Here is an 18,979-nt window from a genome sequence, read left to right on the forward strand (position 1 = left end):
GGAACAGATGGGAGCTTCCCCTCTGTCTTTTTCCAGAGCAGAAAGGGGAGACTGCTCAGTGTTAGATAAGAAAAATATAGATTGATCTGTGTGTATTTGAGGAATTATTCAGATCACATCAGCACAGGGGTCAGCAAGACATCTGTTGCCAGTCCTGGCTGGTCAGGATGAGAGGATTCCACGTAGCCTCTCCTGTGCCCTCAGACCCAGCACTTGCAGGTGTCAGATCAAACCATCTTCTTTGTTTCTTTTCTCCTGAGAAAGGGTGTTTCCCTCCACATAAATTCTTTGTGGTCATTTTGCTCTCCTGGCAGGGAGGTTGTCTGACAGGGGAATTAGAATCTGGTTTATCCAGGGAGTGGGATCAAAGTGCTGCTGGCAGGTTAATACTGCAGGATCCTCTTTTCCCACCATTTTTTCACAGAGCACCTGTTTAGACTCCCCAGTTTGTGATCTGCTTCTTAAGTCACTTTACCTCAGCTACTTCTCTGCTTTCTTGGCACGCCTTTGCCCCCCTGAATGAGTTTAAAGTCTGTTTCCAGTCCCACAGATACTCCAGGGGCATCTTCTTGGTGGTTCCTGAGATCAGCCTGATGACTGATCCAGAAAAGCAGGTGGGACCATCTGTACAAATCCCACAGAGCTGAGTGAAGATGCTTTCCAGCCTTAGCTTGCTAACACCAGTTCCAGACTGGGCAGTATCCATGCAGGATACTGGCTGTTAATCAGTCATGTTAAAACTGTGTTGGGCAGCTCTGTCTCAGCCATTTCCAGGCTGCAGGTGATGGAATGAGCTCCAGGCATGTTTACATGGCTGTTTTTTTTAGAATGGACTCAGTGCATGAGCTGTACCTAAGTGTGGTGTCCACCTGAACCAGTAAACATTGGCAGCAGCCTGATCCCAGCTACCCCTGCTGTCTAGCCAAGATTAGATTATGAACTCCTGAACTGTCTACAAGGCCACTTTGCTGCTTTCCAAGGCAATTTTACTTGACCAGCAGTTTTCATAGTAAGTCTTGAGAATTAAGTTGTGTTCGACAGGCTGGAAAAACAGATTCAAGGACTTGGGCAGAGTGTGCCTGCTCTTCCCTTTGGAATTAAAATGCAATTTTATGTGATTAGGTTGATTGGTATTGGCATGTTTAGAATCCTTTAGTCTTGTTGCAGCTGCTGATTCAAATATGACCATTAGGTATTACTTTTGCCACTGTCTTTAATTTAGTCACCAACTGATGACCTCAAGGAGAATGTGTGCAGTACACAGCTGATTTTCTCGATGGTCATTTATCCATAAAGACTGGATGGAAGAGTTTATCCAAAGAGATGTTTTCCTGATAAGCACACTCAGTGGTAGTGGGGGTTATTAAAGCAGTGAAGCGTGCTAGATTTTATGAAGCTGAAAAATAGGAGAGAAAATGGAAGTGCAGCATCTGGAATTACAACTGTGAGCTTCTGACTTGTGTAGGAGCACACACAGAGTGGATATGTGTAGTCAATAATGATTATTAACTTGTTCCTCAGAAGCTGGTACTCTTCCCTTTTATGCCCCTGAAATTTTCCATCTAACCAGCTTATTTTTAATGCTGATTATTTCCTTGTCATTCTTTCTAGCCAATTAGCAATGCTGATTTCATCGTTCCTGTTGAAATTGATGGAACCATACATCAGGTAAGTGCTGTTTCTTCCTTCAGCCTTGTGTCCTGAGTCCCAGAATGTTCTCTTCCTCCATTTGCTGCTTTATATCCAGTAATTTCTCTTGCAAAGCATGTAAGTTGTGTATTCTGGAATGCAGACAGGCATCCCTGTGTGCTCAGGTGGAGTCTCTCTCTCAGGACGTCAATACTCAACTCTTTGTCAATTTTAAAGCATTTTCAAACAGGAAATGATGTAAGGATGGGGTTTCAAACATTGCTGGGCCCAGAGAAAGCTGCTTGAACACTGCATTTTTCATTCCCTCCAACATAAATAGGACATAGGTTGGCTTTAATATATGTTGGTAGCTCATATGGTAAAGGTCATTTATATTTTATAAAAGTACAAAGGAACAATAGGCATTTATTCCATTTTTGTGGCAATCTATGTTCAATTTCTGTCCCCCTTTATTCCTGTAAGTAATTCAAGTTCCTCTAATAGAAGTTATTATATACTTCAGCATATTTGAAAGGTCTGGACAAAATCATGAGGAGACTAATTTCTATGTCTTACTCTTTAAGAACTTCACTTAAGGCTCTAAGAAATGGTTTTAAGTAAATGCAAAATGCCCATAATTTGAAAATCAGTCCCCTCCAAGTATCTTGGATTGGTGTCTTTAATCAATGATCATTTCTGAAGGGTTGAATAAAATAAATTACAGTGCTGTTACTTTCCCTCTTCAGGCAGACATTGAAGTTCTTGCTGGAGATGAATTAAACAGGTTAATGTCAAGTTGTGCCTTTCTGATACATGAACTCTGTAAATTGTTTGAAACATCTTCTGTTGGGTGTTACAGTTAGCAAACCTTCCCTCCACGTGGTTTAACAGAAATTTTAAGTACTTTAAATTCTGAAATGTTGTTTATGTATTATCTTTATGGATTATTTTTACTTGAACAAAGAGGTTTGTATATTTTAATCTTGTACTAATTGGTGGGTTATAAAGATAGTTCATAATTTTTTCTGATTTCCTTTGATGGAAGCTCTCCATATAATTGTCACTCTTAAAATGATGACTGAGTATCAGTCAGTGGACTGAAACTTGCTTTAAAGTAATAGTTGTTTTGACAGTTTTTGCACTGTGCCTGTTTTATGTAGAAAAAATCAATATCTGGGTTACTTCCACCTGTAATGTTCACCAGAGCTGATGCTTACAACATTTAAGTGATGTTTTGGAAATTTTTGATTTTCAGTCCTGATTTGATGTGAGCTTTAGCTGTGTTTGGTGCTGTGGAACAGACAAATTCTCTCTCCAAAAACTTCACAGAATGCTTTTGAAAGTGAATTTTTGAATGGCTTAGAGTTGTTATCACTTAGCTTGTCAGGGTGACATATTTACATTTGGAAACGAATCCCAATAAAAGGCTTGGACTTCATAGTCAAAAGCCTGTTGTTTTCCATTCCCTGCTGCAAACCCTGAGATTCTTCACCAAAAATGATGCAGTTTGGCACTTGGAGATGACTCCATGTGAGGGAAAAGAGAAAATAATAACAAAAAAAAACCTCCAAACAAACAAAAACCCACAACTGGGTCCAAAGGGAGTGGATTTATGCATCTCCTTCTCCTTTGACAGAGATGGTCAGATGCAATTGGTCTCTGTGCTTTGCTGGAAAGCCCCTGCACAATTTTCAAGGAAATTGCTTCACTCTTTGTATTTCAGGTTCTTAACCTCTAAAATAGGTAAATACCTCAGGCACGTTTGGATGGTAAAAATGAAGGTAATAGTAAGGAATTCTTGAAATAATAATAATAATAATTCTTGCACACAGAATAGGCAAAGCCTGTGTGTGTAATACCTCTGGTAATATTGCTGACATTCAGGAATCTTTTTTTTTTTTTGTTTTGCACTGTGATAAAGGGCAAAAATGGATGTTCTGGCTGAGTGTGATGTGCATTAACGCAGCCTGTAGAGCTCTGACAACCTGTTCCCACTTCAAACCTGTAATTCTGTAGTCACTTAGAGCATAAATGAACTGATCTGAGCAATTTCTGTCATTTATCAGGATTTGTCATCTGTATAATGTGTGTCCATTTTCTTAAGCAGTTTATAAACTCCAAGATTAATCACTGACATTGAGAAATCTTTCCAGCTGTGCAAAATATCCCAGGAGATGGGAAATATTGTGGAACCACACTGTCCATAGTGCATATCCCTGTTTTACCAGTGGGCCTGGTACCTTATCAGGCAGGAGCTTGGCAGATTTTTTTTGTCCTTGACCTCTGCCTTAGGCAGACCCCCAGTGGAAGCAAACTGAGAAACCATTTCAGAGATGCCCATTCCTATAGAAACTTGGAATTGTATGATATTGTTCAGATCTCATACACCAAAAAATACAAGTTGTGGCAAATGGAATTGCTGTACTCCTGCAAGAGTTTTGAGATTGACTTATGATGTCTTTAGTTTGGGGAATTTGCTTTCCCTTATATAATTTATAATCCAAAGGTCAGAAAGACTCTTGGGGTTTTTTATAGGGAGGACAATTTATCATCTTAAAGGGTGCTTGGGTAAACGAGCTTCCCTAGATTAAAAACCAGCTTTTCTTAACATCCCTTCTCCCTTTCCCATCTGTCTTTCTTCAGCCTAAATTACTTCATCTTTTGAAAGGATTTGTCATTTTATTTTAAGAAGGAAATATATCAAGTGTGAAGGAACCTCCCTTTCTTTCTGCTGTGAGTCTCTGGATGCCTGCAGAGCTGCCCATCCTGGGGAAAGTTCCAGGGGCAATCCCATGCTTTCACTGAATGACCAGGTTGGAAGAGACCTTCAGGATCATTGAGTCCAGTCCAGCCCCAGCACCTCAACTCAACCCTGGCACCCAGTGCCACATCCAGGCTTTGTTAAACACACCCAGGGATGGTGACTCCACCACTTCCCTGGGCAGCCATTCCAGAACTTTATCACCCTTTCTGTGAAAAACTTTTTCCTGATATCCAACCTGTATTTCCCTTGGTGCAGCTGAGGCTGTGTGCTCTGGTTCTGTCAGTTCCTGGAGAAAGAGCCCAAGCCCAGCTGAGCACAGCCACCTTTCAGGAGCTGTGGAGAGTGCTGAGGTCAGCCCTGAGTCTCCTTTTCTCCAGGCTGAGCACCCCCAGCTCCCTCAGCCGTTCCTCACAGGGTTTGTGTTCCCAGCCCCTCTCCAGCCTCGTTGCCTCCTCTGGACCCGCTCGAGCGTCCCAACGTCCTTCCCAAACCGAGGGGCCAGAGCTGGGCACAGCACTCGAGGTGTGCCCTCACCTGTGCCAGGTATGGGGCAGAATGACCTCCCTGCTCCTGCTGGCCACACCACTCCTGATCCAAGCCAGGAGTCACTGGCCTTTGGCCACCAGGGCACTCTGCTTTGTGCTGGGAGTGATGGGCCAGGTACAAAAGGGGGCTCTGGTGCAGGCTGACCCTTCTGGCCACTCCTCTCCCTCCACTCTGGTTGTCTGGGTGAAGGGAGATCAGAGCTGGTCCTGCTGTGCCAGATGACAATGGGAAACCCAGTGGAGTGTGTTGGAGCTGAGAGGAGGCTCGCTGGGGATGGAAGTGGTGGTGGTGGCTGGAGATGTTCCACCTGTTGGGCACCTTGATTTAACTCTGCAGGAACACATCCTCTCCTCTGGATTTGGATTTAACTCTGTTCCACTGACCAAGAGCAGAGTGACCACAGCCCCCAGACCACAAACTGCATCAAATACAGCTTTAATCTGCAATGGATGAAGGTTTTTAGGGAATGCTTGTCCTTCATGTTTCATCAAAATTGAATTCCAGTGGCTTTGTGCCTTGCTTTTGGTGTCCAAGAGTAAAGAGGGCAGCTAGAAAGAGTTTGATTTGGTGTTATTTTGAATTCTATTTTTAAACACAATTTGTTTATTGAGTGAAGCTAATTTTTAAGTGTTTGTTTGGGGTTTGGGGGGAGTTAATTCAATTAATTGTTTATTTTTAATTGTTGAAATCTGAAGGAACATTTGGCATATATACTTTGCACATAATATGCAAATTTTTTTTTCTTTTTTTGCTGATGTGGGGAAACGCTGTTTAAATAATAAATTTCCTTCCTGTAAAGCACAGAATTCATGGATTTTCTTGCAGGAGGCTGTGGCCTGGTTCAAGTAATCCAGGATAGGCTGTATCCATTCTAACTGGCCTATTCTTGGTTACTTGCACTGGGACAGGGCCATAACTTTGTGACCCAGGACCACAAGGGACACGTGGGATTTTCTGCTCACTGCTCAGAAGAGACATGAAACAGGAGATTACAGGAGCTGGAGGTGTCATGGGCAGGTTTTTTGGTCATTGCTTGCAGATTTCCTCATTGTAAAGCTGGTTTTGAAAGGCAATTCTCTGTGTCCTGTTAAATTGGTTGAAAATGAGCTGGGTTTGTCTTTGGGTTTCACAAATACTGAGTCTCTGTAGGTTGAGGCTGCTTTGAGGTATAGAAAATTCATGTGGAAGTATGAAATGCTTGAAAACAATTAAAGATAATTGCTTGTTCTGCCATTAGCAGCTGTAAGAATCCTGTGGAAACATGCCTAGTGCCTGATTTGTGCTTAAAACGTTGAGTAGGGTTCATTTTAAATAATAATAATAAAAAATACTATATTCCTCTAAATTCTTGCTGTGATAAGGAAAAAATTAGTGAGCATACAAAAAAAAAAAAAAGGATTTTATTTTTTAATGCCCTGAAGACAGTATATAAATCTCAGAAAAATGCCAGGAGCCAGTTAGTCTAGAGATTTGAACTGAAGACATCAGGCAATGGAGGAAAAAGCCAAGCCACAAATAACCATGCAGCATTGAGATTCAAGTCCAGCCACTAACAAAGTGAAGGGGAAAAAATTCCAAATGAGAAGGAAGAGGAGAAAAGAGCTGCACTGTCAGCTGAAGAAAGCTTTCTATGTGAAGTAAACCAAAGAGATTTTGTAGCCCAGGATACCAGCACATTTTGGAGTTGCTCTAAGCAGGACTTCTCAAAGAAAATTTCCAACTCTAGAGAATAACTGTCCAGAGTATTAAGATACCTTGTTCTGCCAAAAAAAAAAAAAAAAAAAGGTTGAAGGAATTGGGGCTTTTTACAGAGGGAAATAATTAAGGGAAAAATTTGGTGAGACTTCATCTTAAGAGATGGCATTTATTATTAATTAGGCATTTAACATGAGAAGCAAATCTGTTGGCCCGATCCCAGTAGGGAAAGATTTAAGGCAAAGCAGCAGGAGAAACCTCAAGTAGAGGAGGCTGTGAGTGCTCTGTGGTGGATCAGGAGCCCTGAACTGCAGAAGGGAGACCATCCAGCTAAAAATGCTGTGTATTCACAGCTAATCCTGAATTAGGGGCAGAACTGGGAGCCCTAAAAACAGCCAAAGGAGTGTTTAATGCCAAGGCTGGCCAGTGCAGCCCAGGCTGTGGCTCAGAGCTCTGGGGTTGATTTACTGAGTGCTCCTGATGGAGGAGGTGGGTTGTGTTGCAAGCAGCAAAGTTCAGATCCCTGGCAGGGAGTTTGGAATTACATTCCAAGTGCAAATACTTCACTGACAGGGGCAGAGATAGGGATGGAGAGCAAAGAGGAGACGACTTCTGCTGAGGCTGGAAGCACCGGGCTTTTAAAGGGAAATTAATATTAAATTCCAGCACTTACTCTCCAAGAATGATGTTAAGACTCTGGGGTGCCCCTTTTGTGCCCTCAAAAATAAGTGCAGGAATAAAATTAAGGCTAAAGAATCAAGAACTTAATAATTAACTTGGCTCCTGCTGTCTTTCCTCTCACATCTGGGAAGTTGGAAACTCAGGATACCCAAAAGCAGGGGGACTGCAGCTGTCTTTAAAAAAAATTCAAAAGTAGAATCTTGGAGATTCTACTCTTGGAGAGGAAATATTACAGCACAACTTTGTGTAGAAAGAATTAAATGAAAAATTAATTGCATTGTTATAAGAGAGGAAATTACTTGGTTTATGCCTGGTGAAATACAGGAAACATTGCTGTAATTATCTGGAAAGAGAGTGGTGGTGAAGTACATCTGTTAACTGTCTTTAATCCATAAAATGTCACAATTATTTGATATGTTAGGTGCTGCTGTGGTTGTTTAAAAAAAATCTGGGTTATAAATCGTTATCTGTATCAAAGTTTGAATGTAATGCTTATGGGGTCAGAAATAGTTTAGATAAATTTCATAGAAATAACTTAAAAGAGATAAAGACTTCATGGTATGATCTGTATGCTGCATAAAGGGGAAAATTAACATTTCTGCTTTAGTCATTAAGGTACAGCTCCATCATATGTGTTTTTAAAAAAACTTTACATTCAACTTTAGGTTTTCAATTTCAATTACACAGTTTCTTTTTTTCTTCTTTTGCTGAAGGCTTTAATTGTTACACTTGAGTTCAAGCTGCTGTTTCCATATTTTTCTCCTTCAGGCTTTTTCTCTGAGTACATTGATTTTTTTTTTTTATTTTTTTTTACCTCTTATTAATAGGAATCTACTAAAATACATACAATTAATCTAGTTTTACATATCAAAGAATGAAATTCCTGAAATAGCATCAGTCTTGCAATTCTTCCTGAATTCCAGCTCTATGCCAGATTTCTCCACTTGAAATTTCCAGTATTAGGGATTATTTGCCAAACAAAAGAAGATAAAATGCTGCCAATGTTTTCTCCCAAACTTTTAATCTAACTGCAAACAAGACAGATAAATATTTTTCAAGCAGACTCCCCTCTTCAGCTTCCCAGTATATTGTGAGCTGTTTCCAGGCTTTCTGAGCAGCACTTTCCTTGGTTTGGTATCTTCTGTGAGCACAAAATCATCTTGTGTGCCCTGCAAGGAGAAGCAGGGAGGTTTTAATACTCTGCTAATCAGGTTGTTGACAGCAGGCAGCCAAGGCAGTGCTACAAGGCAGCAGAGCACTGCTGAAGGCAGGATGCTGAAGAGGAGAGAAACCCTGGGAATTTGCCACCTTTTGGCAAGGTCCTCTTTAGAAGATGCTGTAGGCTTTGTCAGATTTCAAACCCAGCATTTTTAGACATTCTGCATGCTGCTGGGAAGATTTTTGGTGAAAAAAAATTCCCTGGAGGGCTGGCTCACTCTCCATAGTGAGCTGTGGCACTTAGCACCTGGAATTTCAGAAATGAAAGAATCAGCCAGAGAACAAAACCAGGTCCCTATTGTGCAATTCCTGCTGTCAGAGAGGCTTCATCAGATTTATTCCTTCTGTGGAGCTGCTCAGCTTTCCAGCACCAGAAAGGGCTTGGTGGAGAGATCTGAATCCTCACTTCTTGAGAAGCCCTCCTGTGTCCCTTTGCCTTTAATGAGATGTTTTGAGGAGCACCACTCCTGATGCTGCTCAGTGTTTGCAGTTCCACAGTCAGCAGGGGCTTGGCAGCCCGTGCGTGCCAATCTCTCATTATTGGATCTCTACTTTTATCTTGCACACTTTTCTTTTTCCCCAGCATCTCACTGGAACTGCTTCCCTGTTAACTTTTGTTTCAAGTGCCGGGATTGCAGGAGTGGTTTTAGTTTTTTTGGGGTTTTTTTGTTTCTTTCCTTGAGCACCATCTGACCTAAATGCCGTTATCATTCCAGGTTTATGTATTGAAACGACCACATGTGGACGAGTTTCTTCAGAGGATGGGAGAGCTCTTTGAATGTGTACTCTTCACAGCCAGTCTAGCCAAGGTTTGTTCCTCCCTTCATCTCTTTAACCCTTATGGTGCTGGTCAGTGGACTTTTGGTTGGGTTTTCTATGGATAATTATTTCCACAGTTGGTACTATCTTAATTTTTCCCCTTCTTTTCTGCTTCTTTGTCTGACAGTGTGTACTTTGTCTGCTAGTGTGTGGGTAAGTGTTTCCATGGTAACACCATCACATATGGGCTTGTCTCATAATGTAGCCTCCATGCATTGCTCATGATGCCAATATGAAAGGCTCACAAGTTACCATGGTTATAGTGAGAAATTAGAACAAATAGCTTGCCAGTGAAGCAGCACATTAAAGCTGGGCATGAAATAAAACACCGAATTAAACCCTGTCTGCACCATCAACCAGTGACTCAGAAACTCACTGGAAATGTGGAGCCAAGGTTCTTGCTCTCTTGAGGTGCAATTTCAAACTGGAGTTAGAAAATGAGGCCTTTTTGGAAAGCTTGACACATCCCCAGGAATATTTTGTGCCCTCTGGTCCTGCAGTAGCAGTAGTGGCTCATAGGTAGTTTTTGTGGTAGATGTTACAGTAGTAGAGTGATCTGGAATTCTTCACTTCCTTCAGTGTATTGTATTTGTGGTGTCTTGTTTGTAAAATGGTATTGGTTATTCCTAAATAGTGCTCTAGCATGACAAGCTTTTGCTCCAGCCTAGTGTAGAGAGGGTGGAAGGGGACAGGACCTTGATCTTCTATAAAGCCTTTTTCCCTGCATTCTCTTTACCACATACTGTTCAGTCATGTTGAAAAAATACTAAATACTGCCCCAATTTCATACTGAAATTATGTGCCTTATTTCATAATCAAAAGATGATTGATTTCAACATCAATTTTTTTTTTCTTGGTTTAAAATACAGGAAAATGATAATTCCTGTTGTGCAATAAGATATAACTACCATTTTCAACTATGTGGTTAATCTTGTTCAAGTTTTTTTGGATACTACTTCTTGGTCAGCTTATATAAATTGTTGGATTTTAAGCTGTGCCTCACTTAAAGTATCATCTAATGTATAAAATGAGAATTTCCCTGGTATTGTACATGAGTATTTTTATTAATAAATCTTTGGTTGATCTTTTTTGGCCTAATTATGCAATTTGGTAATCTTAAGGGTCTTGCTGACCCAGTTGCTCAAAGGGCATCATTGGCAGAGCCACATCAGGCTCAGATTTGTTCACTGCAGTTTATCTTCAGAGGCACATGGAAACAAATCAGCTGGGGAAAAGCTTCATATTGATTTTCTATTAGCATTGGCTGGTTTTATGGTAATGGTAGGTGAGATCTCTGGATCCATCAGCCTCTCGGGTTAACTCTAAGTTGGCCCTGAGAATAAAACCTAATCAATAAATCAAAGAAAACATTTAGAGTGCAAGTTACCCTTCTCTAGAAAGATGATTGTCCTACTTTTGCTTTATCTCTTTATTAATCACTTCAGTTTTGCAGGCAATTGAGTTAATTAACAAGGAGCAGGAAAGAAAATGGAGAAAAAGGGTGTTTTATCTGAAATTATTTCATGTCCCTTCTTTGTCTGGCTCTGTGAATCAGCCTTATCTGCACGTTGCTAACTTGATGTTTCTGACTTGTATTTTTAAGTATGCAGACCCAGTAGCTGACTTACTGGATCGCTGGGGTGTGTTCAGGGCAAGGCTCTTTAGAGAATCCTGTGTTTTCCACCGAGGGAATTATGTGAAGGATCTGAGTCGACTGGGCCGTGAGCTGAGTAAAGTTATTATAGTAGATAATTCTCCTGCATCTTACATCTTCCATCCTGAAAATGCAGTAAGTATTCCGAGTACTCGAGCGTAACTTCATCTCTCAGGCCCTTGCCCAGGTTTTGTGATTCAGAAAATAGACTTTTCAGAGCACTGGCTTGTGTCAGGTTCTGTGTTTTCTTAGGCTGCAGTGGGTGCTGGGGTTCACTGCCAAGTGGTGAAGGACATGGGCAAAGTGATCTTGACAGAATGTCACAGCCGTGAGTGCTCGTGTGCTCTGAGCTTTGGCTGTTGGCTTGAGGTCCAGCAGTTTTGAGAAATACCAAGTGGTGTGGAACCTGAAAAACCAGCCTAGCTCTAAGAAATAAAGCTGCCCTGCAGCACAGATTTTGTTCTTTGGAGTAGTGATTGCAGAAAGAATGGTCAGCTTGAACTTCTTTAGGTACTCTCATCTTTTTTCACTGTGTGAATATTTTATTAGGCAACATAGTTAAGGATTTACTGGTTGCTACTGAGATCTGCATTTGTGGGTAAGGGAAAGGAAAAAAAAAATCAAGATCCTCTTGTGTTGTTATGCTCCTCTCTCAATTATTTTTGTCATAGCTCCATAATTAGAACTGTTAGTCAACAAGTTAATCAAGGTTTAGGAATAAGGCTAAAGGGCAGGCAGCTGTTCTGTAGGGGAGAACAATGAGGAGCAATGTGCATTTTCACTGTGTGTTTGTATTGGCTCCAGGAGCTCTGATGGAGAGGTCTGGGGTGCTCCATCCATGGCTGCAGCCAGTACAGCTGCTCACATCTGCTTTAGCTGCCAGGGGAGAAGCTGGAACTCTTAGATCTGCTGACTTTTAGACAACCAGGCTGTGCACTGTTTGCTTTGATGTTTTTAGGCTGCCTTCCTTGTGAACTGTTAAAAATCAGTGTAGGAAATCTTTTATTAAGAACATTGCTTTGCACAGTCCTGCCTCTCCAGAACAGCTTTTTTTTTTTTTTTTTTTTTTTTTTTTTTTTTTTTTGTAACATGAACTATTTATCTTCCAGCAGTCAGCTTTCAAGTTCAAATCCTAATATTGTGATGCCCTAAGTGATGGGGTGAAAACATTTTTCTGGTTTGTGCCACACATGGTTTAAAGCTGCCATTTATAATAACCAGGACCTGTAGCTCTAATTTATGTTCATGGTTAAAACTAAAAACCTGATCCAAGATCATCATTTGGTATCTCGGAGATCAGTGCCAAGGAAATAATGAGCTGTAGAAATTTGGGAGCTGAAATTAAGGGCCTTGTCAGAGTGGTTTAATCATGTATAGAAAAGTGCTGCTGGCTGACTGAAGCTGGAGTCTCTGCAGAAACCAGAGCTTCTAACAAGATCCAAGATAGTCTTGGAAGGACCTCAGTGTGCTCCCATAGTGAAGATACACAGAACACCTTCCCCAAATCCAGCCTGCATATTTAAGAAGGGTTATTATCTGTATTGTTTTCTGAACCCACTCACTAGTTCTATCATTTTTACCTGAACAATGTTCTGCCCTTGCAGTTAAACATTTCCTCCAAACCCCATGCTGGTTGTTACTGCCTGCTTGTGCCTGGTGACTCACTCTGATAATCCTTAGAGGGAAAAAAAAAATAAAATTGCTTGTAAATAAAGTGTCAGTGCAGCTTCATAACCAGTGTCTGCCTTCCAGTCTGTTCTGGATACCAAGCAGGCAAAGCAAGGAGAGCTGCCCAGTGTGGGGTCACCTGGACATGCAGGTGAAGGTCAGCTGTCCTGGTTGGGCTTGGGGATGAACCTGCTGCTCCACCTGAATGCTAATGAGTAGCTGATTGCCATGACTATTATAGCAGCATGATGATGGTTACAGAACACCTACACAGACAAAACTCACGTGTCTTTTACGTCATGAAACCCTCTCAGTGTTTGTTGGTTGCTTTGTTTCAGGTGCCTGTGCAGTCCTGGTTTGATGACATGACAGACACAGAGCTGCTAGATCTTATTCCTTTCTTTGAAGGACTAAGCAAAGAGGAAGAAGTTTACAGTATGCTTCATAAACTCTGCAACAGGTAGCCCTTAAGTCTGAGTGACTCCTGCTCCTAGATTGCAGTTGCTAGAGGCTGTCTCCATCTCTTTCAGCTCTTTCAAATGTAAGCTTTGGGGAGGTCACCCCAGTCAGAAGTGCTACTCTTGATCTTCCTGTTACATTGGACACGAAGGACAATCATGAGTGATGCTATTAAGCCTTCAGAAGCCTGACTCCTAAGGTCATGTGTTCAGACTACTTTTTTAAAGGAAAAAAAAAAAAAAGCTATTTTAAATGGGACTCTTTTAATTAATTTCATAAATGGACATCTTTTACTGGATCAGCTTTTCTTAAAACATGCCAAAAAAAGAAGCTTGTATTTCAGCAGTTGAATTTCTCTCCCTTTCTTCCCCTCCCACTATGCAGACAATTTTACCCCCTGCTTAGAGCAGTTGACCTGACTCTGAATTTTTTCTTACAGAATGAAGTGCCTTTTTGAATGTTATTTTAAGATAAAAATTCATTTTTGTATAAGACGTATTTCCAGACATCTTTTAGTCTTGTATTGTCTAAATGCTTTAAAAGGAAAAAGGAAAAAAAAAAAAAATTATAGAGCACTGTAATATATAACAAAGGAAAAAGTTGAAACCAAGATGCTGGGTTCCTGTCTCCACGATGACAATAAGTTGTGTTACTCTTTGTCATGCTCAGAAGGTTCAGGCGGTCGTGGGAGGGGTGAACTGGGGTCATTAACATGGTTGTTTCACTGATGAGGATTTTGGGCACAGTTTTAAAACATATCTGCAGTTGTTTGAGTATTTAGGGAGTGATGGAGTTGAGGAAATTAGGTGGCTGATAGACCTAAAGCACCTTTAATTCCAGACAGATGAAGTTCTGCTGTCTCTGCTTACGCACAACTGCCATGCCTCTTCTTTTTTGGAAAACCATTCTCTTGGGAGAGCGGCGAGGAGATCTATTTATTAGCTTAAGATTCTTTTCTCAAAACAACCCATCTGGGTAAGCTGGATCTACATTGAGCTGTTTGGAGTACTTTTTTCTTTTAATTGCTGCTACTGTATACTCACCAAATGGAGTTGACCATCGGCTGTTATACTGTTTTTGCCACTGTGCCTGTGCTATGAGACATTTTCTGTAAGCTGCAAACTTGGGCAATAAATAAAATGCAGGCTTCATAACCCACCCCCATGGATGAATCCACTGGTATCTGATATACCAGTTAAAGGTGACCTGTAAAGGATTTTTCTTTTTTTATTTCAATTTTTTTCAATTAAGATGAAGCCCTCTCCTTTCTTTGATACCTGAAAATGTAGGAAGTTTGTTGCCCACACCTTTGATTTATATTTCTTTTTCCCCAAGGTGTAAGGTGTAGATTATGAGCTGTATCAAGTCTTGCTGGAAAGGCAGAAGTTACTAGCCTAGACTAAAATTGGTCCTCTAGCTTTGGAGTTGAGTTAGACTCATCTCTGAATCTGAAAGCCTGCTTAACATCTTCTGCAGTGCCATAGGTATTTCAGATGAATGATTTTTAAATATTTTATGCCTTTGAAGAACAAGGCACACCTTTTTTTCCTTCCCCCTTTCCAGTGTCACCTTTCAGTTATTGTCCACAGCAGAAATCTGCAAACATAAAAAGTGCAGCTGTGTTTGGCTGTCATCAGAGAAGACTAAATGGTTTATTTGGTGCTTCTAATTAGCCTCGTGCTAAATTCTGAATTGTAAACCCCCTTTGCCTTTTCTCTTTTCCTCCAGCAGTCCCGATGACTTGGGGGAAAAAAAAAAAAAATTTCTTTGCGATGGACTTGGGGCTTGTGATCCTTGTCTCAAAAACATTGGTGAAGCAGCTTAACAAATCCATCTGAGAGGGGCAGGCCAGTCTACACAGGCAGCGAGTGGGTTGTGGTGGGTGCAGTATCAAACTGAGCCCCCCTTGCAGTGCAGCTGTGCCCCAGCTGTGCTCCAGCTGTGGCTGGGCCCAGCGGTGCTGGAGGCAGTCCCGTCACACCCGTGAGTCTGTAGGGCATCACCCTTTTGTTTCTTAACCAGCTGGCATCACCTTAGTACTGTATAAATCTGTGCCACAGCAAAAGGACAAAATGTCGGGTTTAAAAATGAAAAATTAAAAAAAAAAAAGCCTACTTTGTTTAAAATATAACAAAAAAAAAAAATTAAACAAAAAAAAGGACGTATGGATTCTGGTTAGTCCATTAACGTTTACTTTCAGTTTAAGATGGTTTAATTTTGTATTTGACTCCAGAGTAATGAAACTGTAAGCTGCCAAAAAAAAAAAAAAAAGTTTTTCTCTGAGCAGTATTTTCAACTGTGCCTGTGGCTCCTGGGCCCCAGTGCAGTTTGCAGGGAAGTATTCAGGTTGTAGTTAGTCGTGCAGGTATGAGAGGAATGGCTGAAGAAATTCAAAGACTTTTTCTCGTTAGCATTAGACCAAACAATCAGACAATGAATAAATAAATAACCCACGAGACAGGGCCGTGTGACAGTTGTGACCTGTTGGACGTGAGACAAACCATGTCACCCGTTTGCATCTCTGGAAGCAGCGATTTCATGAACCAGTTGCCTTAAGTCTGTGAATGAATGTTGATTATATTATTAAAGTGTCTTGTATTGTTTTCAAATCCACATAGAATGGGCAACTGAACTTCTGCACCAGCCTCTGGAGGAACGGTTCTGATGATGTTCTGTACAACCATACTTGTACTGTATTATTTTGGCTCTTAAAACCCCCAAATTTTAAAAAACCCAACTTACTGTAACTTAGTACAGCATTAAAATGACACTTGGTGACGATACAAAGACAAAAAACGTAGCACAGCTTTGATCTCTGTTAGTATTAAGAGTATTTTCTATAATTTCTGATCAGTCCTATTTTATTTAACCCACCCAATTCATATGGGAGTAGAACTCGGAGTGCTCTGCAATCAGGTTTGGACTCCCCTGGGTATTCAGATTTGGCCAACAACTGTCACAGTTGTTTATTTTGACACTGTCATCATACTTGAAATTTCAAGTGTTGAGTTTGTGTGGATATACATACACTATATATTTAGAGTTTCTAGATTCTAAAAAAGCAATAGAGTTCTGTCCATAAAGTCAGAGGACGAGTGGAATGTTTGTAAAATTTGCAATACGGGTATTTGATTGTATTTTAAATACAAGATTTAAAAAAAAAAAATCAAATAGGAAAAAAAAAAAAAAAAGAAACAAACCCTTGTTTCCTAAACCTCTTGCATATTTTGAAATGCAGTTACTGCATGCAGGTTACCAGGGCTGTTCTAAACCCTGGGCTTCAATTCTATTTCTGGATATTATAGAAATATTGAAAAGCCTTTTCCCAGTTGGTCATTCTAAAGACATGCTGCCTGGCCTGAAGTTCTGTTGTCCTTTCTATGTTGGGTTAAAAACCGGTTTTTTGCCTGTATGGGTAATTTTAAATGAAGCTGTAAGGCAGAATGCCTTAGACCCTCGAAACCCAACGGAAGCGTTAACAATGAAATTGCCATTTGTAACCTTAGGGCTGTGCGCAGAATCCTTGTTCACACCAGGAGGCGTGGCAGGCTGGGCATGGGGAGATGGTGGCAAATGTACAATATTGCTGTGTTCATCTAGGTAGCTTTGGAAGAACAATTTGTCTCTTTGTTTCGCCCTTTTGATCTTTATTAAAACAGCAAAAGTTATACGTGGAAGAAACTCGACACCTGGAGACGTTTTTGGTTGTCAGTGTTCGCAATCACTTTTCTTACAGCATGATTTTGATTAGACTGGTTGGGGACAATAAAGTATCTAAATGACACCGGTGTGTGCTGATGTTGCAGCTTTTGAAATTTCAATGTTAAAAAAAAAAAAAAAAACAAACAAAAAAACCAAGAAAAAGAATCTGTAGCTCTGTGACTTCCGAAGGCGTAACCCTCTGTTGGACAGATTGTTTTTAACCTAATAAACCACAGTTCCGCACAGCCCTATTTGTAAAACAAATACAAGTTTGTGCCTCTGATTCCAAGGTGCTGTGATGTTTTTTGCCTTTGTGGGGCGAGGAGGGGCAGGTGAGACTGGCGTGGGGCAATTGCTTCAAAATCTCTGGGCTAACTATGCAAAACCAGCTGTCAGTTTTCTGTTTCACATGATGTTGTAAAATCCCAGCTGACTCTCTCTTATTTCTTGTTAAAGCTCTATTGGGAGCTCCTCAACAGAGGAGTAAACAATGGAAATGTTTCTTTCTTTCTTTCTTTCTTTCTTTCTTTTTTTCCTCTTTTTTTTCCTTATGATGGAGCTGTTTACACTTTGATGCAATGAACAATCCAGCAATACTTGAGAAACACTACAGATACCATATGAGTGTTTGCAGGAGAGAGAAGTGTTGTCAATCAGGTATTGAATGGTTTCTTTTCTGTCACAAATAAAAAATTTTAACAATATAGTTACTTGTGCATGTAATACTTCTCTGGGAAAAAGCATTTCTGCACTTCTCTTTCAGTAACAGGCACTGCCCTGATTCAGCAGGGACTTCACTCCTGCTAATGCACATCCCTGTTAGAGGGTAAATCACCCATCCCTGTCCCACCCTCCTCCCCCTCTCCTCTCTCAGTCACGTGCAGGACTCCTCAGTGGCTGCCCTGGCACCTGCTTGTGCAAACAGAGCTGATGCACTACTGATGAACTCTGCTAAATAAATTGGTGGCGACTCTTGCAGATGTTCCAGCTATTTAGATCTCTTGGATGAGATCATACAATAATTTGTTTCAAGTCTCAAAGCTGTGTGACTTCTTTTGAAGGCCTTACTTCAGCTACTTGAATAGCTGTTCTTAACATCACTGCCATATCCACATGAATATCTGAATAAAACACTTTATTTGGTTGGAAAAGTGTATTTTGGGACTTTTTATCTGACACAGTAAGACTTAGGCAGAGCCTTCCTTTCTAGGAAAAGGCACATATTATTGATGCATTATGAGCAGAAAACCTCAGGCCTGTTGGAACTAGCAGCTGGCTCAAGATAGCACATTAGTTGCAATTAAAAATATTTTTTAGTTAGTTCTGTGAATGGTTGGATGACCTGGCCTGCCTTTACTTTGTACTGGTTGGTCAGGTTTTAGATTTTTTTTCAGGTTTGGTTTGGTTTGGTTTTCTTTTTGTTTTTAATTTTACCAATCTCCTTAGCTGCTACTTAGCATAAAGATGCTTTTTTTTTTTTTTTTCCACACTTGGTAAAACAAGTGTTTCAAAATCCATAAAACAGCTCATTTATAGTGGTGAGAAAAATCCTGTTGTTCTGTGCTGACAGAAACCGAGTGTCTGCAGAACTGAATACACAACAGTCTATACACCTGTAGGCTTTCCAATGGTTTTTCCCCCCTTTTTGCTGTGTTTTGACTCAGAAGGAAAGCCAGCCTCTCTGCAATTCCCTGCAGGATGGGGTAGGGCTGTTCCAGGTGGGATGCAGCCTCCAGCAGTTTTCCTGACAAGCAACCTTTGCCATCCAGACTTCCCACCAGCCCGGCAACGCTGGCAGGAGCCCAGGAAAGTTCTGGGCTCCTCTGGTTCTGCTGGGGAAGGAATGATCCGTGGGTAACCCATTGGTTTGGCCAGGTGGGCAGCCTTGGAAAGCTGCAGGAGTTTTGTTGGGAAGGAGCTGTGCTGGGAGCAGGGTGGCCGTGGTTGAAGCCGTGTTCAGGGGCGTTTCTGAGGCAGGGACACGCAGGGATCAGTGTGGCTCCACAGGCAGGGTTCCCTCTGCAGTGCACCCGAAGGTGAGGTTTGGCCATGGCTAAAATGGGATCAGAATGACTTCAGGAGGTGGTGGCTGTGCCTGTGTCCCCCCATGGTGCCTCCCACCGCTGTCCCCAAACCAGCCTCGC

At 41.1% G+C, this 18,979-nt stretch overlaps 1 protein-coding gene across 3 annotated transcripts in view; it reads left to right on the plus strand.

Annotated features, from left to right (window-relative positions):
• The window catches only part of CTDSPL (CTD small phosphatase like), an 80,374-nt gene extending 62,835 nt beyond the window's left edge, over positions 1-17,539 (plus strand). For all 3 annotated transcript variants that reach the window (XM_053977153.1, XM_053977162.1, XM_053977172.1), the window contains 4 exons: positions 1,612-1,668; positions 9,250-9,342; positions 10,956-11,141; positions 13,013-17,539. In XM_053977153.1, coding sequence (XP_053833128.1) covers positions 1,612-1,668; positions 9,250-9,342; positions 10,956-11,141; positions 13,013-13,138 — 462 coding nt within the window. In that variant the 3' untranslated portion in view covers positions 13,139-17,539. The remainder of the gene's footprint in view (positions 1-1,611; positions 1,669-9,249; positions 9,343-10,955; positions 11,142-13,012) is intronic.
• Positions 17,540-18,979: the final 1,440 nt, after the last annotated feature.

Source organism: Vidua macroura, chromosome 1, assembly GCF_024509145.1.
Source record: "Vidua macroura isolate BioBank_ID:100142 chromosome 1, ASM2450914v1, whole genome shotgun sequence".
NCBI lineage: Eukaryota > Metazoa > Chordata > Aves > Passeriformes > Viduidae > Vidua > Vidua macroura.